This window comes from Pinus tabuliformis, chromosome X (assembly GCF_031772625.1).
Source record: "Pinus tabuliformis cultivar Carrire ecotype Pingquan chromosome X, CPIR1, whole genome shotgun sequence".
Classification (NCBI taxonomy): Eukaryota; Viridiplantae; Streptophyta; class Pinopsida; order Pinales; family Pinaceae; genus Pinus; species Pinus tabuliformis.
Genome location: NC_142308.1, coordinates 1,311,032,557 through 1,311,052,920, shown reverse-complemented (window position 1 = coordinate 1,311,052,920; position 20,364 = coordinate 1,311,032,557). Strand labels below are relative to the sequence as shown.

Below are 20,364 nucleotides of genomic sequence, written 5' to 3'. Positions count from 1 at the left end.
TTGAAAGGTACCTTATGAACCTTACCATGTGGTTGGCTACGGAATGTGGATCCCCATCGAACATTGGCATATTCTTTGTGGATTTCGATGAAGGGCATCTTGGGGTCCCTGTCATATCTATGGCGGGAAAATATGTGGTCAACATGTTGTTGGGTCCTTAATGACATGGGAGTTGCCAGGGTGAATGAAATTGCCTTAACAAATGCTTGCTTCACCCTACAAGCATTGACTTTGAAGTTCAATGAAGAACTAGGGCTTTGTTCTTCCAATGGAGTCGCCAATAATGATATGTCAATATGTCGTATACGAAACAAAACACACATTCCGTGTCCCCAATAACGACACCAAATGTTACCACTCAAACTAGCAGGAGACCTGAAGGGAATCCCTAAAGAGAAAATGCTAGGCCTAGGGAAACAAATGGAGTCTTAGCCCACTATCACCTCAGCTAAGGCTTCCTTCTATTTACGGACTTTCATAGATGGGAGGAGACCCGGTATGTGTGGGGTCACTAATGGAGGATAAGTCAATGGATATGAGTGACCCGGATATCCCTTTCCTAGAATTTGAAGGATAAAGATTGCTTGCTTTGTAAACAAGGTACTAGGTGATCTGGGGAAAGGAAGAGAGGATTTGAGGGTTAGGTTTATGGGGTATACTTGTGAAGGAGTTTCCCAATCCCTAAAATCCTTGCTAGAATATGTATCCCGAATGGTTCTTGAAGAATGGTCTTTCAACGGAGTGGGACCACACGGGGCGAAGTGGACCTAGTCTAGGGTATGAGAAAGGAATGTAGCAAGCAATGATATCATTACCCTAGACAAGGTGGGGAGAGGATCAAAGAAAATATAATTACTCAAAGATGTTGTTTTGATCCTGGGAAGTGATAGCCTTGGGGATGGCAGGGCAAGTTTTGGTCCCAGAGTTAGGGCTTGGCTTTTCTCCCAATTCCACTGTCAGAATGTCTTCAAATTTGGAGGGCTAGAGGAAAGGTCAGTGCAAGAGATCGAATTTAGTGGCTAACTTGCCGGGAAATTGATGCCCTAGGCACTCCAATGTGGCCAGACTTGGGAGAAGGTGAAAGAATAAGAGTTTTAGTGACCACCCTTGGTAGATCAATGCCTTAATCCTCGGGAGAATGGATTCTATGTTGATTATGTGTAAGATTTCTTGGTTCCCAGTCAAGGAGGCTTCAAAATTACTTCACAAACCCTTTAGGTTAAGTGAAAGCAAGTTTGCAGCTTTTATACTTCAAATGCACAAGAGGAATTCCTTATCAGGGTCAGATTTTACCCCTAGGAGATTTCACTCACGCTACATGGCCCATACATGGAGAGAACGTTGTACTAGAAACAATCCCACAATAATAAACAATAATTTGCATGCAATGATTAGCCCTAAAACAACAAAAATCCCAATCCAACATATATGACAAAAGTAACAAGAATAACATCAAAATTTCGTACTTACATGCAGTAGAGTATAGCCAACCATTCACAAATGACAATAGAGAAGCTCCAAGAGAAGATAGACCAACAACCATGCATCAAAATTCATCCATAAAAGCTCCAATTCATCCTCTAGGAAAAAGTGCGAAATTCACTAAAGAAGAGAGAGATCCAATCCAAAGTGATGATGAGAAATGATCTCACTTCACTTGTATTTATACACAACTTAGGAGTTCGAATTAGGCTCCTTGGCCTACATAAGCCCCAAAAATAAAATAATGTTCTTACAACATTTGGTGACAAGCCCACCAAACTAGCTCATAAATGAAAATATAAGCCTCTCAAGAGGTCAAATAATAGTCTATGCATGTCGTAGGGCCCTCTAAGAGGCCTAATGAGGTCCATGGGTGCCATAAATGAAGAGAAGGGCCTCCAAAAGCGGTGTGCAAGGGGGTGGCCCCTTGTAATAACTCGTGGTGCTCCAAATCACATCTGGGGTCACACAAATGTCCTCATGGATCTCCAAACAAATCGAAGATGCCTGTAGGTTACCCTCAAGGGCTAGGATGATGGTGTAGGTGATGCCACATCATCATGGAAGTCCTGGATCATCTGCCAAGTTTATAGTGTAGATTTGGGGCCGGCTGGGCATGATGGATCAGGGACATCCTCCTCGTCCAATAAGTGACTGTGGGGATCCATGGAGTGCAATCTGTTGTTATGGAGGCCCATGGCTCTCAACACTCACCCTACATGTGCCAATGTAGCCCTCTGGAGGATTAGGACCCCATATAGGGAAACCAAACCCCAAATGGAAACCATCAACGATCCCGCATAAGATCCAATGTGTCCCCTAGCCTTCCAATACAATAAATCATTAGAGAAATCGAGTAAATGAGCTCACCTAATCATGGACCATGGGTGGGGACTTCATAATGGCCTGCCCTTCCATAATGGGCTTCGAGATGTGCCAATGTCTCCTAAACTCCAAATGGGGTTAACCAAGCACCCTATTAGGTGGTTTCTACTTCTAAAGGGGACAATATTCAGGGTACATCCTTCAAAAGGTGGTGGCATGTGATAGATATGGTGAATGAAGTAGGGGTAGCCTTGGGTCACATGCCGGGTTGCAAGGGTAGCTAATAAGAGGGAAGCCCACACTTGGGTTTATAATGTATAGGAGGGAGCAATCATGGTACATGAGGTGCCACACCCTTGATTTCTCCACCTTTCTTTTAAGCCTTTTGCCTTTTTGTGATTTTATTTGATTAATTGCTCGGGGCTCAAAGGGTTAGAGCATGATGTGTAAGATATAGCAGTGGAATGCCCCTTTTAAAAGTGCGGGATTCATCGCCCACCAAGGGTTGGGACAATCATGGGTTCCTATATGATGAAGAAGGCTCATAGAACCTGTAGGAATTAGGGTGATGGCCATGATAATGGGGTAGAGCTCATGTATTGGCTTTTGCCCACGTGCTAAAATGTTTTTTTCCCGGCCATCTTTTGCATTTTGTGGTACTTTTCCTGTTGAATGTGGCCATATATGCTTTTAACTTTCTTTTCAGTTGCATCAACGTCTAGGCTTCATTCCAGGCCATGACCTAAGGTGTGGGCAAGGGGATGGGGCAAGCTAACCCTATGTGGACCCACTGGAGGAATTGGGACCCAAGCGGGAAAATGATGGATGGGTTAATAATGAATGGAAAGAGGGTAACATAAACGGATAAGGGAGCGGGGCCACACAATCAAAATCAGGGTTTCCTGTGAAATACCATCCCTGAAACCAAATCATCAGTAAAAAAGATTTCACGTGACTAAAATCCAAGGTTAATTCCTAAAAGGGGTCTAGGGGATAGAAGCATACCCCTAGCCCATCCTTTCGGTCGAATCCGCCCATTAATCCATGTCCAGAAGTGTCCATGATAAGAAAACTTCAATACTCAATTTCAAAATGATAAGGCATACCTTTAGATTCGAGAGGCCCACCTTCAAACATACGATCATGGCAGGTGGGCGAGGGATAACATGGCTGGCTTAGGTGGCGGAGAAATGGCACAAAGAGCAAGCTGATGGCTGCAAGGGGATGTTGGATGCCGACTGAGGACCATCTTGGAGGAAAATTTTCTCCTAGGGATATTACCCACAAAATGGTAGGTAGCGGGGCCACAACTAGGGCTTGTTACAGGAGCACTAAAGAGGGCCGAAAAGTTCAAATCTTGATATGCTTAGGACAGAGTTCTCTCATGGCAGTGCAAGGTTGCTAGATTGGAACAAGTTATGGGATGACTTCATTCAAGAAGAACTATGAGACGAGGACCTTCATAAGAAGAAGAAATCTTCTGATGATAATGTGGCTCTTGCAGGGAGGATGAAGGGCAAGGAAAAGAAGGACTTGAGCAAGCTGAAGTGTTATACCTGTGGCAAATATGGTGATTATTCGAGCAATTGCGCATGGAAGAAGAAGGGAGACAATATGAAGAAAAAAAAGGGGAAGGGGATAGTTGGTGCTACTATATCCTCTAAGGTTGATGACCTCTCGAGAAGGTTGGAGGACGAGGATTTTGCTCTAGTTTCTCATTTCTTCGAGGGTACCATCAACGAGATTGCATGGTATGTGGATAGTGGAGCATCGAAGCATATGACAAGTTTGTGTGAAGTTTTCGAGACTCTAACTAAATGGGACTCGAAGTTGCACATGGTGGTTGGCGAAGAGTCAGAAAGCAATAAGGGGTTGTGCCATTCAAGATGGAGTCAGGTTGGTTGTTGAGAGTTCAAGATGCATTGTGGGTACTATTACTGCTCAAACTAGCAGGGGTCCCAGGATTGGGGTCCTATAGGGCAACTACTAGGTCAAGGGCAACAATGGAGCGATAGCCCACTGTCACCTTAGCTAAGGCTCCCTTCTCTTTAATGACTTTCACCAATGGGAGGAGACTCGGTATAATGAGGATCACGAAGATGAATGGATCAATGATAGGGTGAAAGGTGATCCTAGAAACCTATTCAGAAGAGGCTCAAATGTATGGCTTATTTGCTTGGAAAGCAAGATGAAAGGTTGTCTAAGAAGGGCTTACGGGGATTTCAAGGGCTAGGGTTTGAGTATATGACTTGTTAAGGAGATTCCTAGCCCCTAAAATCCTTGTGGAAAATTGGACTACAAGTGGTCTTTGTGGATTGATCTTTAAAATGTTATGGGACCACACGGGACCAAGTGGACCCATAATTAGGTCAAGGGGATGGAATTGATCAACCAAGGGTGTGCTTGACCTAATTGAGGGGGAGAAAGGAATTAAAGGAGAAATTTTCTTTGAATTTGATGCAATAATCCCAACGAGGTCACTAGTAAAGGAAACCTAGGGCAAAATTTGGTCTTCGAGTTAGAAAATGTGATATTTCTCCTTCCCAAGGGTATCGATGGATATGTCCTCATAAATAATGCTCGAGAGAAAGGGAAGACCACTCTCAACCTCATCCTCCTTGTCGGTGTCATAAATGGGAGCACAGTCAAATTGAGGGCCAACAACTTCCCATTTCTCTTTTTCAATATGGAAATAATCTCCAATGTCATCTTTTAAGGGGTTAATGGGATTACCTTCCTCAAGGTTCTCAAAAGGAGAATCATCGGGAGTACTATCCTTGAGAAAGGTAAGGTTAGTCTCAACTTCACTTCCCATAGACCCATTCTTCCCAACATGTGTCCTCAAAATCATCCTTTTCATCATGTGGACCTAAGGAGGACTCGTCTTCCTGCTTATTACTTAGATTCTCAATGTCTTGATGATGCTCGATGAAGGCTTCCTCTTGGATGCTCAATGCATAAACTTGATTCTGAAGTGCCAAGGAAAATTCAAAATGGTATCAAAGCTACTTTGAAGGGACAAATGAATTAGAGTGTGCACAACATATAGCTCAAGAGGGAGTTGGTTGCATTGTTATTGAAGGACTAATAACAATGGGAAGTTGGTGGTTGGTCTCTGATACGAGGACAGATTGGATGGGTTGTCTAATTATAGTCCTTGGAAGGAAAGGATCAAGTTGGTCTTGACAGTGAACAAGATCTGGGAGTTTGTTGACCAGGAGATTAAGAAACCAATAGACCCTATGGAGTTGAAAGCGTATGAGGAGTTGGATACGAAGGTGAAGTTGACCATCCTAGATGATTTCAAAGATAAATTGATAACTCATCTATCCGTGAAGAAAAATGCTGATGAGATGTGGAAAGCTCTTCAGGATCTGTTCCAGAATAAGAATGAGAACCGACTGTTGGTATTGAGAGATAAGTTGAAGAACACCAAGATGACGGATGGTGAAGTTGTGGCTCCATATATGATGATACTTACTCAAGTTCAAGATAAGCTTGCTATCATTGGTGAAGATGTTGCATATTACGCGCTGGTGAGGACTGCTTTGAAAGGGTTTATCGAGGAATGGAAGCTGATTATGAAAGGGATCGTCCCTCGAGAAAAGTTGCTAGATTGGAACAAGTTATGGGATGAATTCATTCAAGAAGAACTACGAGACGAGGACTGTCATAAGAAGAAGAAATCTTCTGATGATAATGTGGCTCTTGCAGGGAGGATGAAGGTGAAGGAAAAGGACTTGAGCAAGATGAACCGTTATACCTGTGGCGAATATGGTCATTATTCGAGCAAGTGCCTGTGGAATAAAAAGGGAGACAATGAGAAGAATAAGAAGGGGAAGGGGATAGCTAGTGCTGTTATATCCTCTGATAAGCTAGATGACCTCTCGAGAAGGTTGGAGGATGAGGATTTTGCTCTAGTTTCTCATTTCTTCGAGGGTACCATCAATGTGATTGCATGGTATGCAGAGAGTGGAGTATCAAAGCATATGACAAGTTCATGTGAAGTTTTCGAGACTCTAACTAAATGGGACTCGAAGTTGCACATGGTGGTTATCGACGTGTCAGAAAGCGATCATAGGATCAGGTGTTGTGCCATTCAGGATGGATTCAGGTCGGTTGTTGAGAGTTCAAGATGTACTGTGGGTACTATTACTGCTCAAACTAGTAGGGCTCCTAGGAGTGGGGTCCTATAGGGAAACTACTATGTCAAGGGCAACAATGGAGTGATAACCCACTGTCACCTCAGCTAAGGGTTCCTGCTCTTTACGGACTTTCACTGATGGGAGGAAACATGGTATAATGAGGATCACGAAGATGAATGGATCAATGATAGGCTGAAAGGTGATCCTAGAAGCCTGTTCATAAGAGAGGCTCAAATGTATGGCTTATTTGCTTGGAAAGCAAGATGAAAGGCTCTCTAAGAAGGGTTTAGGGGAATTCCAAGGGCTATGGTTTGAGTATAGCCCAATAGCTTATTACATGATACAATATGAGAGCCCATGGCTCTATTATATAGAGAGTTGGGAGCAAATTCCAATGAAGAATGACAATGAAAAATGGCATTGGAGCCAATCCCAATGTAAAAGTGATTAAACAAGTGGCATGAGGTGACAATCGCAAAGAGAAATTCAAATTTGTTGAATGGAGCTCCAATGCCAAGTGTAAAAATTGAATTCTGGCAAGTGGACATCATTTTCTTCTTCCCTTATGTGCCAAATTCAAATTTAATGATAGAATAACAAGTGTATATGGGTGGTAACCCATGTGAGGACAATTTCCCACAAAAATCTCCACCAAATATTCTCCCAAATCTGCATTAACTTCACAAATTCGAATTTCCAAGTAAGCAACTTTCTCCTTTAATGCCACAAATTTGATTTTATTTGAGCACATGTTCTTTCCTTGATTTTAGAAGTCCACATCACCTTGAGACTTCACTCTAACTCTTCCATAATTTTCCACAACATTTAGCATGTGTGGATATTTATTTTTCTTCATTTATTTAATTTTTGGCTTAATTAATTGTCAGATTTCCCACTAAACTTAGGAAAGGTGGGTTTTGAGGGTTCAAAACACATGTTTAATCCATCAAAGTGTGTCATAGTAGAAAGTTGAAGGTGAGAGGTGTAAATTTCATTACACATACCCCATACAACTTCTCTAGACATCACTTATTACATTACAAATACAATTTTATTAGCAATTTCTGCAATGCGGAAAATCTAAAAAATTACAAAATGACTACCTAGACCTACCCAAATTCCACGAAATTTTGTGTGATCTAGTATTGTAATATACATCGACTCTAGACACTAATATGTGTCAGGGGCTCAAAATTCAAACCGTCACACCGGCTTTGGGGTAAAACGTGAGTGGAAAAACCCAGAAAATTCCCTGCCTCTGAAAAATAAGGACAATTAACCAGATAAGAAAATACTCCAAGGTGTACTCCTTGTTGATCGAATCCCAACATCCTAGGCCTGTTGCGGACTCAAAAATTCATCATTACTAGTATCACTTATTACAATTCCTCGTAGGGTGTGGAATCTGGGTACAAGAAAGATGATGAGAAGATAGAAGTAGAGTTAAAAAACTCTGTTGACTGATAATATTTGATGGTACAAGTGTCTTCTAGATCATCCTCGGGCATGGAGTCTTCATATAATCATCAGGTGCCACTCCATTGTTCAACATTTGGCTCCATATGGGGATGCATGCTAGATACAAAGTGATTGTGTGCAAGACCCTGGAATCTGCATCAACCGACAAAAGACATATATCAGCAGTATCCATTCAAAATATCATCAAATGAAATAAAGTACAGAAACAAAGAAATGGAAATTTATTCTAAGAGCATGAATGATAATTTATTCATGAAATAAAATTAATTAAACAAAAATGACAAGGGATAAGGTTAGAAATATGATACAAAAAGATGCCCCATGGCATTAGATATCTTCTGTGAAACCCATCTTGAGAACATGCCTACTCACAGCAAGTCCATAGGTTCTTTCTTTGATGTGCTTTGTCCAATTCTGACTATCTTCGGACTATGACTTGCCCCAATATTAACATGTTTGTGGCCATCAGATATACCAAACCTCTTCCTTTTCCTTTTCCGACTGTTGATGCGTTGAGGCTTGATCCTGCTTAAAACTAGTGGTTCATTTTTTATATTTTTTTCTTTTTTCACTTTTTTCTTTTCTTCTTGGTTAGTTGCGATGGTGATGATGATGCATTTATTGTGAATCCTATTGTTTTGTCTTGAAAATGCTCTGATGGAAGATTTGAAGTACCCCAAATTTTTAAGCTATGCCTAAATTCTTCGTTTTGAATATGTTCTGTTAAAGGGGGAAGAAAATTTGTCAACACAACATCACTTCCTGTCTAGCATAATCTGTAGATAATTTCATTGTTGGGCTTCCTTGGATCTTCAACATGATATCTTTTATCTAACTCATGATCAAGTCTGACAAAGGTATTATTAGGCATGGGGATGGTGACATATGATAAGTCCATTTGAAGGTTACCACCTAGATCTAATGCCCATTTTTTTGATAGGAGCATTCCTCATGAATCTGGAACATCTATCACAACAATATCCATAGTCATTATTCTATCTGTGTATGCAGTTAGGAAAACCTGTAAATCTTTAATTATCCCACACACTTCAATTATTTTAGAATCCATTGAACATATGTTGTGATAGGGCCTAGAAACCCTTAAATTCAGTTGCTCCATGACTTTCTTGGTCATGACATTTGATGAAGCCCCTGAATCAAGCATGCAGTTGTGTAAAAGACGATCATTCACTATCAAAGAAACATAAAATGGTAGATGATTTTCATTCCCCACATAACAGTGCATAATTTTCAATACAATTTCCTCATCTTTTGGTTCGTCACTAGGCTTTTCTTCCCTTTGAGTAATTTCAATGGCACTTATTAACTTGCCCCTTTGAGATGGTATCTCTAAAAGTTTTATCACTGGAATAGAAAAATTTATGTGATTATTTTGGTCTTGGATATCCTTTCTCTGATAAGTCATCCCTTTGTGTTTTTCCATAGCAAGAATCTGACCAGATGTAGGTTTTTCCCCAAAAATCTTAGTGACCTCTTCAAAATTTGCAATCATATTGTAAACCCCAAGATTATTAAGCCTATGGTCAATCTCTTGATTTCTCTCAATGGTGTATATCTAATCCTCCATGGAGAACATATTGATTTGACCAGTTTTCCCTACATGTTCATCTCCTAACATGCCATTTTCCATGATTCTCTTCACATATGGGCATGTGGCTTCTTCATGGAACTGATTACATGGCCTGCAAAACGGGGGAATTTGATCTACCATGTTGGTGGATTCCAATGGATTTGGAGGCCTATGCTTCTGTTGAGGGTCTTTATTCTTTTGCCATCTATCATTTGGCATAGGTTGGAATCTTTGCACTTGTGATCTCTCCATAGCCACCAACCTATTTTGCATGGCTTGCATTTCTTTAATGTGATTTGCTTCCATGCTCTTGATGAGTTGAGTTAATTCTTTAATAGGATCATGTGTAGTCTCTTCCTTGGCCTTGCCTTTGGAATCATTTGAATTTGATGGCCCTCTATTGAAACCAGGAATTTCAGATTTTCCAGATTGTTTTCTAGCCCTCTCTATCTTCAAGGCTTCAGATTGAGCTACACTTAGATTCGTAGGCTCCTTCCTCCTCAACTCATAGGCAGTGTCATCCCCAAAAGCATCTAGATATGAGCATAAAAGAAATTCATTAGGAGGTTTAACAGTAGCGAGCATGCTTTTTACTAATTCATTGAATCTCTTGTTAAACTCCTCCATGGTTTCATTCTCATTTTTCTTCATCCTGCTAATGGCATTGATCAAATGCCTATTTTCCTTCTTCTCTCCAAACTTATCTAAAAATGCAGTTAGAATGGCTTGTAAAGAGTTGTATTAGTTAGCAGGTTGCTCAGTGAGCCATTCAAGAGCATCCTCTTGTAAAGATAAAACAAAAAGCCTCATCTTCATATCCTCATAATTCGCAGTGTTACACCATTTAAAGATACAAACATTAAAGTTTTTCACATGTGATGTAACACTAATGCCATTGTTACCTTGAAAGGAAGGCAACTTTTCAATAGCCTTGTTAGGGATATTGTGAGGATAGCCATTTATGTTAGTGAAGTCATAAAGAGCAAAAAGATCATTCATGATTATTGTTGCACTTGCTTGACAAAGTTGTATGTGTGCTTACTACAAGTGTTTAGTCTTTGACTCAAAACTGTGGCTATGTGGTTTTGCTTTCTCAAGGGGGTCTAACTTTTCTTTTCTACATCTATGCCTAGAGCTATATTTTGTGTTGTCCTGATTATTCAAGTGACTGCTGATTGTGAAATTGCTGAAATTATGCATGATATTTTTGTTTGAAAAAGTCCAAGATAGTTCAACATTAACATTGATGCTCATGAATTTGTGTTGGATCTTTCAGAGAAGTTGTGTTTATGCTTTGAATTTTTTTCTCTCCGTTATATTTTATTCTTTTAACTATATCATGTCTGGCATACTGTGGTTCACTTTCTCCAAAGGTAAATTTGGATGGATACCTATAACTTAACAAAATGGCTTCTTTCTACTGCTTTTGGGAATAAGTGCTGTCTTTTCTTCTAATAAAATAAATTCTTTCTAATTTTACTTTTTCTTCTTCTATTCCTTAGGAATTGAATGTCCTTCCGGTGGCCACACCGTCACTGGCACTGTACACATTTTCTTGTGGAGTGCATCGATTTTTACTTTACTAGCAGAGTTAGTAGAGTAGAATCCCGCTTTAAGAAGTGTACTCATCTCGAAAACAATGTGAGTCAAAAGTTTATTGGAAAGCACTAAAAAGTTTGTTGAATCCCATCACCATGGAGATTTTATTTCAAGACACTGGAGAAGTTTTTTTGTCTTGTCATGAGCATTATTTATTTATTTGTTTGCTTTTAATCTGTTATGCTACCAAGGGATATATTCTTTGTTCTCTTATATTTTCTACGAAATCCTTAAAAGGGTTTGACAGTAAGAAATCATTTAGAGAATGGGAACTCATGAAAGGTTTTATGCACTGTATGCAGGTTAGGAGCTCAATTGACATGGGGTACATACCTTCGAAAAACAGTGCCAAACCGTCTTTCTCTTCTAAATGCGTAAATACAGGAAGAAAAATCCCCTCCAACCTTTCCATTGGCACAAGCTACCTAAATCATACTCTTGCAGAATTGATCAGGGACCAAGCTCTGCGCATTCTGAAGTTGTCATTGCCATCTAGCGTATAACTTTTATGTGTACCCTAAGAACTAAGCCTTGAAATCTTTGTAAATGTTAGCTTTCATTTGCACAAGCTACCTAAATCATACTCTTGCAGAATTGATCAGGGACCAAGCTCTGCGCATTTGAAGTTGTCATTGCCATCTAGCGTATAACTTTTATGTGTACCCTAAGAACTAAGCCTTGAAATCTTTGTAAATGTTAGCTTTCAACTCAGTATGTCATATTTTGGACATTCACATCTTATTGATTTGAATCATTACATTTCCTCCATTGTGTTAACCACAAATTTTGTGCGTCATTTTGTTAGTAATCCAATCGTACTGCGATGCATTAAGTTCAAAACTTGAACTGCAGTATATTGATATTATGGTTCAGTGATTAAATAGATCAATCATATGATTCCCATCAGTAATCGTAGATTGTTTGACCTTGCACATGTCGTGAAATTAGAATTGCATGTTTTGATTATGAAAGCCTGAAACTTATCAACAATGGGAAGAAATACAATAATGAATTGATAGTTGTTATCCGTGGAGCATCACAAGAACGTAATACGTAATGTTATCATATCATGTTCAATTCCAATCTTATTATGATAGGCTTAACAAAATGAGGTTTCTCCCTCGTCATTATTGTATTTCTTCTTTGATAGCATGGGCATCACAAAAGCGTAATACATCACGTTATCCTGTCATGTTCAATTTCAGCCTTATGTTCAATTTCAGCCTTATTAGGGTAGGGTTAACAAAGTCAGGTTTTTCTCCCAGTCATTATTGTATTTCTTCTTTGATAGCATCGCTTGTAGCATCACAAAAGTGTAATACATAATGTTTTAAATTGAATATGATATGATAATTGTTGAAAAGTGTAATTAGGTTAGGTCTTCATAATTATTATTGTACTTGTATCATTATGTATTTTATGTAAAAAATAAAAAGAAGAAAAATTATTATTATTATTTAGTTAAGTGTGTTCTTCATGCTTCTAGGATTTATTGAGTCGAGTCAAAGTCCTATTTGGACTTCTTGTAAAGAAAAAGGGAAAAAAAAAAATTCAAAAAATGTGATCTGGGTAAATTCACCTCAAAAAGCCAAGTTGACCCTTCTAGATGACAAGTTAGCTCACTTAAAAGAGTTGTCTTTTCGCATATGAAAACAATCAAATGACTAGTAATTCAGTGCCTTTTTGTGATGAGTTATGAGGCAGAGATATGTGAAGTTCAAAAGCTATATCCTAGCAAAGACATGCAAGTTCCCTGTGGAAGAAGATCTGAAACAATGTGAGTTCTATGTGGAAAATGATCTAAGATAATGTGAAGTTCTTTGTGGCAGATAATCTGAAAAAAATACGACTTTCTTTGAAGGAAATGCGAGCACTCTGTGGCAAATGGTCTAAAAGAAATGTGAATTCTTTGTGACTGAGATAAAGGTGAATTTCCTTTGGCATATGAGATGAGTTGATGCAAGTTACTATGACTAAAACTAATGTTATTTCCTGTGACAAAGATGATGAATTTGGAGGGTTTGACTTGGCATCTTGGATTGGATTCTTGTATTAGTCTTGGTTGGATTTCTCACTTTGATCAGATTCTATAAGAAGAGAAGTTGGTTTGGTTTTCCCCCTTGTGGGGTTTTTCCCTAGCTTGGAGGCTATATCCTTGTATACTTTGTATTGTGATCTTCATGTTTTATACATTTGGTAATTGCTTGATGAAAGAAGAGAACATAAAAAATTTAATAAAGAAGCCAACACATTCACAAGTAATTATCATGATAGAAAAAGCAACCCTAAATCATGAGCCTGTCGATATCTTAACAATAACATGATGTATTATGCTTTTGTGATGCTATGAGAAGCCATGGTATCAAGGAAGAAAGATAATGATGGGATAAAAATTTCACTTTCTTGAGCCTATCATAACAAGGTCTGCAAACAACGGTAGTCCCTTCCTATAAATAAACGTGCAAATAATTACGTTTACATTATCATATAAATGATGTGTAGTTAATCCTTCAAATAATTACGTTTACATTGTTATATAAATGGTGTGAGGAGTTCTGACATCTACAACACATTTGTGCCTACCCAATTTATTGAAATTTCAGTTAATGGAAAATAGTTCATCCATATATTTTTAATTCGCAATAAGTCTTACTATTATTGACCATTAATGGAAGTTCAATGGAAAACAACTCATCTATCTATTTTTAATTCACAATAAATCCTACTAATATTGACAAATAGCAAAAAAATCTCACCTGATTATAATGGTTTGACATGCTTGATGTTGTATTTTATGTCATATCTATATAAAATGTATTTTAAATAGTCCATAAAATTCAATTGAAAAGACAAATTGTAAAACACAGGTAAATTATATCAAATTGTAAGTAATTAACACAATGTGATAAAAATTTTAAATTAAAAATAATTAACATATATTTTCGTAAAAAAAGAAATTTGTAAGTTTATATATAGAAAAAACGATGATAATATTACTTTTAAGTAAAAAAATTTAAAATAGATTTAGAAATTAAAATAAAAATAAAAAATTGCAACGTCATTAAGAGATTGATGTCAAATCCCATGACCATTCATGGAAATGAAAAGAAACATGTACACGTAATGGAGAAAAATTCCAATTCTCATTTATAATATAATAAATATAATAAATATAAGAAAACAACGTCAAATTGTCTTTCCCTAATGTTGTACAAGCAACAATCATACGATTGCAACAAAACTCGCTGTAAGAAAACATTACATACATCTCGAACGCACCTTAACAACTTACATTTTTACATACCTAGGTCCATTGTTGGCTTTGTCAAGGACAAAAAACATTCATGTTGAAGGTTGCAAATTGAAATCCGTAGAATTAGACCTTAATACTAAGATAGTAATAGAAGTATTGGTTTTAAATGGAGTAGATAACAAGTTATTACACATGCGATTAGACAATGTATTTGAATGACACCTATTCAATGGAGTTGTCAGCGGGATCAATCGCTTGTGCCAAGTGGTGGTATACTTCAAGGCGAAGAAAGTTATCGAACTGTGTTCACCATGATATGAACCAACTCAGCATGTGTTTCAGAGGACATTCTAATAAATATATTCTCAAAGCTTGAAGATGGCCCTCATCACTTGGCCAGTTTGGCCTGCCTTTGCCCATGATTCAATTCCATTATACGAAGTGTTCGCCGGAAGTGCAAGTGCATGCACGTCATCCTTGTGTTGGTAGTAGATCTCTTGTAGGCCAATTGTCAGTCAGATAACTTATGAAGCCACCCAACTGTTGATTTGGGGTAGCATCAGATGTGCTCTAAGTCTCAAATTTTGCAGGGAGGCTTGGGCACATGCATTCCAAAGAACCCAGAAACCGTTTTGGGAAATTCCACACAGAGACGATTTTATTAAAATAATTAATATTTTTAATGGAGTTCCTAAGTCTAAACTTAGGAAAATTAAAATATTAATGGGTATTAATTTAATTGTGGGTGTAACTTTTAGAAAAAGATGGAGATCGAGTCAAAACGATCCGAGCCTTTGATTAGGAGTAAATCTATGTCGTTAGTTGCCCAATAAGAAGATATAAGAAGGGACTTGAGGGTCATTTGGAAAAAACCCCAAGAGAGATCAAGAAATCGATTTTTTGAAGTGAGAAGTTATCAGGAAGAAAAATCAATTGAGGAGATTTCTTGCAGTTGAGGGGCAGGGATAGCTTTCAGAGAAAGAGATTTTATCAGCTGGAGAATCATCAGTGGAGAGAGGTAGAGAGTGATCTAGTAGCCCAGATGCAGAGGTTGACGCAGGGCCATGCAGAGGCAGCATAGAGGGTTAGAAAAAGTCAGAGACTTTGTTGAGGAGAGTCAGTTTCAAAAGCTGGGAGCCGGGGTCTGAGATCAAGAGGCTGAGAGCAAAGACTCCAGGAAACAATTTGATCATTAGACTGTGTGACACAGAGCTTGTGTGAGGACTGCATAGAGCAGCATAGGACCTGACAAAGTTCATTCATTTAGTATCCGGATTAGTCGAGATTTTCTTAGTGATTGTGTGAGGTAATCTCACAAATCTTTTTGCCGGTATTTCTCTCTGTAACTGAATAAGCCCGTGAGGTATTCAAAGATGTATTCAGAATTTGCTATTGCTTAATAATAATAAACCCTTAGAACTATTGCACCGGTTTTCCCGCATTGGGTTTTTCCGAGGACATTTGTCCAAAAATAACAGTGTCCTATGTGTTTGTATTTCCTTGCTTAGTTTCTATGTTTCAAAATCATATTTAATTTGGTGTAGGCTGCTTTAGTAATTTTCTTCCATATTTCAAGAAGAAATCTGAAATAAGTGTGTAATGTAATTTACAATCTAGGTGAAGTAGATTCAACTAGTTGCAGTAGGATTCCTGAGATTGTTAGATCTAGGAATTTTCACATGGTATCAAAGTGTTTGATGTGAAACAGGTAGACCAGATCTAGCACTAAAGCAAGGGCCAACTTGTTGTAGCAAGCAGCAGTTCGAATCCCCTGAGGGATTGCAGAGTTCTAACCAGGAGGATTATATTTTCGAGGTTATCTCTCTTTGAGTGAATCGACAGAGAGGTAAGACTGTCAGATCGAGAATCTGCCATGGCAGAGGGAACCACGCAGAGCCTCAGTGCGGAGCTAGAGGGACACAATTTTCTGCAAGTTGAGTGTTGGGCAGAAAAGCCGTCGGAAGAAGGAAGTGGATCGCATAGTGAGGGAATACTTCCTCAGTGGTTTCTTGTCGAGGAAATCAATATTTCTCATTTGTTGGGTAGCAGAGGAGCAACAAACTTACTAGCTCCATCAGGGAGTACGTAAGCCAACCTAGAAGCTACGCAGTAGGGAGAAAGAGGGAGTTGTTCGACAATTTTCGGAGGAGATGGCAACCAGTGGCTTGAGGGATCAGGATAGGTTGGACAGAGCATCCAACTACGTCATCTAGAAGGCTAGAATGTATTTCCTTCTAGATGAGCATGCCCTCAAGACATATGTCAACAACGTGGTGGTTGTCCCTGTGGATGCAGATCTGTTGAAGAAGTATAGAGCTGAGATGACGAAGGACAAGAGGATGATCCTGGATGGAGTCAAGGATCACGTGGTTTGTCACGTTACGAGCAGAGGAACTGCTAAGGCGATGTGGGATGTCTTGGCCACGTTATATCATGGATCTTCCGAACAACGGAAGATGTATTTGGAGCAGAAGTTGAGATTTGCTCAGATGCAGAAGGGAGAGTGCGTGGATCCATTCCTCACGAAGTTGAAGGAATCCCGTGATGAGTTTGTAGAAATTTCACCATAGATCACCTGATAATGCAATGTAACTAAAGCAAAATACTTGATCTACTTCTAATGCAAACTTGCGGAAGCTTAATAGATTTTGAGCAAGATCAATCGAAACACATATAATAGAGAATAAGAAATCATACACATGAAACACAGAAGAATACTCTAGGAAAAGCCTCAGCTAAAAACCCCTCTATTTGTATTATTATACAAGGTGGAAATACATCAAGATTACACAAAACTTTAGCTCTCACAACTATCCAGCTCTCAGTACAATCCTCCTGGATGCTCACAGGAAAACAAGGCTTTTCACAAACCTTCTCCTCTGCCCTCCAAGCCTCCTATTTCCTTGCGCAGTTACCTCTGGAATGATCTCCTTCACCCAGTGTAACACCGCTCTCACACACTACTCTAACACACTGTCAGAACTACACAATCCTCAAGGAACCTTGTTCCTTTTGCATGGATGAGTTTCCTTTATAGGAAAATTCCTCCAACTAATAGTACACTGTCCCTGTCTTTAATCTCAATTGGGTCTTTGTCTGAACTGACATGCATGAGTTATTTATGAGAGAATATTCAGTTATATGGAGAACATTAGTTGCATGCATGCATGCATTAACTGACTGAACTCATAATCAATTCCACAAACTGTTTGGAACTAATCTAACTAGACTTAACTCAGTTAACTGAGCTAACTAATTACAACTCAAATACAACTTATCCTTATCTCCTTAATTAAGGGATAACTTCCTCAATCAAAGGGATAACTGTTGCGTGTCTTCACATAGATTTCATGTTTGATTTTCTCCAACTAATTAACTCAAGATGAATTAATTAATTATTTTTCAAACAACTAGTGAGGCTAAATTCGAATTTTAATTCTCAATTTTAATTCAGCGACAAATTAAAATTGGAATATATCCGGAAATTCTATTTATAGCAATGCTATTTTTAGTATTTATATTTTTTGCTATTTTCAACAAAGTTGGAGTATATCTTGAAATTCTATTTATAGCAATGTTATTTTTAGCATTTCTTGTTGCCATTTTCAACACTCCCTCTCAACAAGAAAGGCATTCAACTCGAACCCGATCCTGAACCTTTGGAATGTTTTGCATGCAACACTTCTCTCAAGTGTTGTTGCTCTAGCAACTCTAGGAACACAAAAAATATCCAACCTGAATCAGAATGATATCTCTGTCATCAAAGTCTCTGACTGTTATTGCTTATGTTGACTAAAAACTCTACACCTCTGTGCTCTTTAGCCTCTATCACTTTGATCTCCCACTGCATCAATCACACTAATTCCTCCTGTTGCATCCGTGCTGCTGCTAGTCCTATCTCCCAACACTACATCCGCACTGCACCTCCTCTCATCATGTTGCATCGTGTTGCCCACTGCTGCACTGCAACTCAGTTACTGAGAAGTAAGTAACTGATCTCCATGTTGGGCTAGAAACATCCTCTGATGCTGAAGCTTCCTCTGCCACTCCATCCGCATCTATCTCTACCCACTTAGCTAGTGTTGCTACTGCTCGTCGGGGCTCCCGTAGCAAGGTCTAATCAAAGAGGTTGGGTACCTCAAGGATTCTACCCCTATTTTAGCATTCTTGGGACTATCACTCCACATCGCCCCACTTCCCACCTGGAGGTATGGCTGCATGTGATCCCTCGACCCACTTGGCTCGAAATTTCCCCCTACTCGAAGTCTCTGCATGACTGGATGCCTCCACTCGGTCTCCTTTTGGCTTCTCCAGTTGTGGCTACTCCACAACCTCCTGAAGCTGCTTCACTAATTGTGACTCCTCCAAAATTTTCTGAGACTTCTTCTGGCGCTGCATGTTGAGAGGTAATGTACTCTCCCTCTCAACCACCAAGTCTCGAACATTTTCCTTGCTCCTCAAGGCTTTGCATGCATCTTGAACCTCAAGAGCATACAGGTTCTTGACTCGTGAACTGATCTGCTTCACCTATCTCGTGGTGATGTGTCTAAGGAAAACCTTTCCCTTAGTGAAGACTACATCATAGCCTTTGTCCTCCAACATTGCGATCGATACCAAGTTCTTCTTAAGTCTTGGCACATACTTCACATCTATCAAGGTAATGCGAGCTCCATGCTCCCTCTGAAAAGAAAGCGTGCCCCCTCCTGAAACACTATATTTTTCATCATTACCCATCTCTATGATTATCTTGAGGTCTTTCTCCTCCAAGGTACTGAACAAACTCTTATCGCCAGTCATGTGGAATGAGGTTCCACTGTCAAGAAACCAACCACAACCCCTCATCGATGAAACCATGCATGTGATGAGGGTAAAATCCAATTCGAACTGAGAGGCCAATGCCTCACCTTCAGATCCTTCCGAGGATCCCTTCTTGTATTTCTTCAATGGACAATTAGATGCATAATGGCCCACCTCATGACAATTAAAGCATCTCACTTTAGATTTCTCAATCTTCTTCCCTCCATGAGAAGAACTCGATTTGGGATGAGAATCCTTCTCCTTCCCTTTTCTTGCTTGACTCGCTAAGCTACAATTTTTTCATCCTCCTTGGATGAAGAACCATCTCTGGTGCTTCTCCTGATCTCCCCCTGCATCAAATCCGACCACGGTTGTTCCCAATATGGCAGTTTCTCTCTTTCGTTCACTGAGTCTCGGTAGCTATGTCAGCGCTTAGGAAGACTGAGGAGAGCAAGACTCACCATGTCATCATCGGTTGTCGTGATTCCTACACTTCCAAGCTCATCCCTGCAAGTGGTGAGCTTGTTCAGATATGTAGAAACGTGTCACCCTTTTCACACTTGATTTTTTGAAGTTTGTCTTTCAACGCCAGCTTCCTCTGATCGTTGTTGTTCTGATATAGATCCTTCAATGTCTGCCACATTGAAAACGATGTCTCCTTCCCAAAGAGACTCGAGAAAATATGGTCTCGAACTCCCTCCAGAAGAATCCTCCTTGCTCTAGCCACACATTTCTTCCATTCTGCCAATTCTTGGGCATTAGCTGCTGCTGGCTTGGGGACTTCTTGATCAATGAAGTCCTTCAAACCATTGTCCTCTAATACCGCTTCCATGTGATCCTTCCAGGCTATATAATTCGAGCTGCCATCCAGGGCATACTCGAGTCTCAAACCATTGAACGCCATTGGTGAACTTTGAGATGTGATAAGAATTCGATTTCTATAATCAAGAACTTCAAACTTCGAACTTCTCCCTTCTTTGTATACTGTTCTCTACTTTGATCACCTTTGCTTTGATACCATGTAGAAATTCTCAGTGTAGATTAACCTGATAATGCAATATAGCTAAAGCAAAATACTTAATCTACTTCTACAATAAAACTTGCGGAAGCTTAATCGATTTGAGCAAGATCAAGCAGAACACATATAATCAGAAGAAGAATTAATGCACAGGAAACACAGAAGAATACTCTGG

At 39.2% G+C, this 20,364-nt stretch overlaps 1 protein-coding gene across 7 annotated transcripts in view; it reads left to right on the top strand.

Moving 5' to 3' along the window:
- Window positions 1-11,889, top strand: part of LOC149144912 (uncharacterized) — a 383,146-nt gene extending 371,257 nt beyond the window's left edge. For 3 of the 7 annotated variants that reach the window (XR_016264644.1, XR_016264643.1, XR_016264642.1), the window contains 2 exons: window positions 11,025-11,163; window positions 11,424-11,889. Coding sequence is in view for 2 of the 7 variants with exons in the window: in XM_089448997.1 (XP_089305123.1) it covers window positions 11,424-11,499 (76 nt within the window). In the remaining 5 variants the exon portion in view is untranslated. The remainder of the gene's footprint in view (window positions 1-11,024; window positions 11,164-11,423) is intronic. The other 4 variants (XR_016264646.1, XR_016264645.1, XM_089448997.1 and 1 more) reach the window with 2 other exon arrangements.
- The last annotated feature ends 8,475 nt before the right edge of the window (window positions 11,890-20,364 follow it).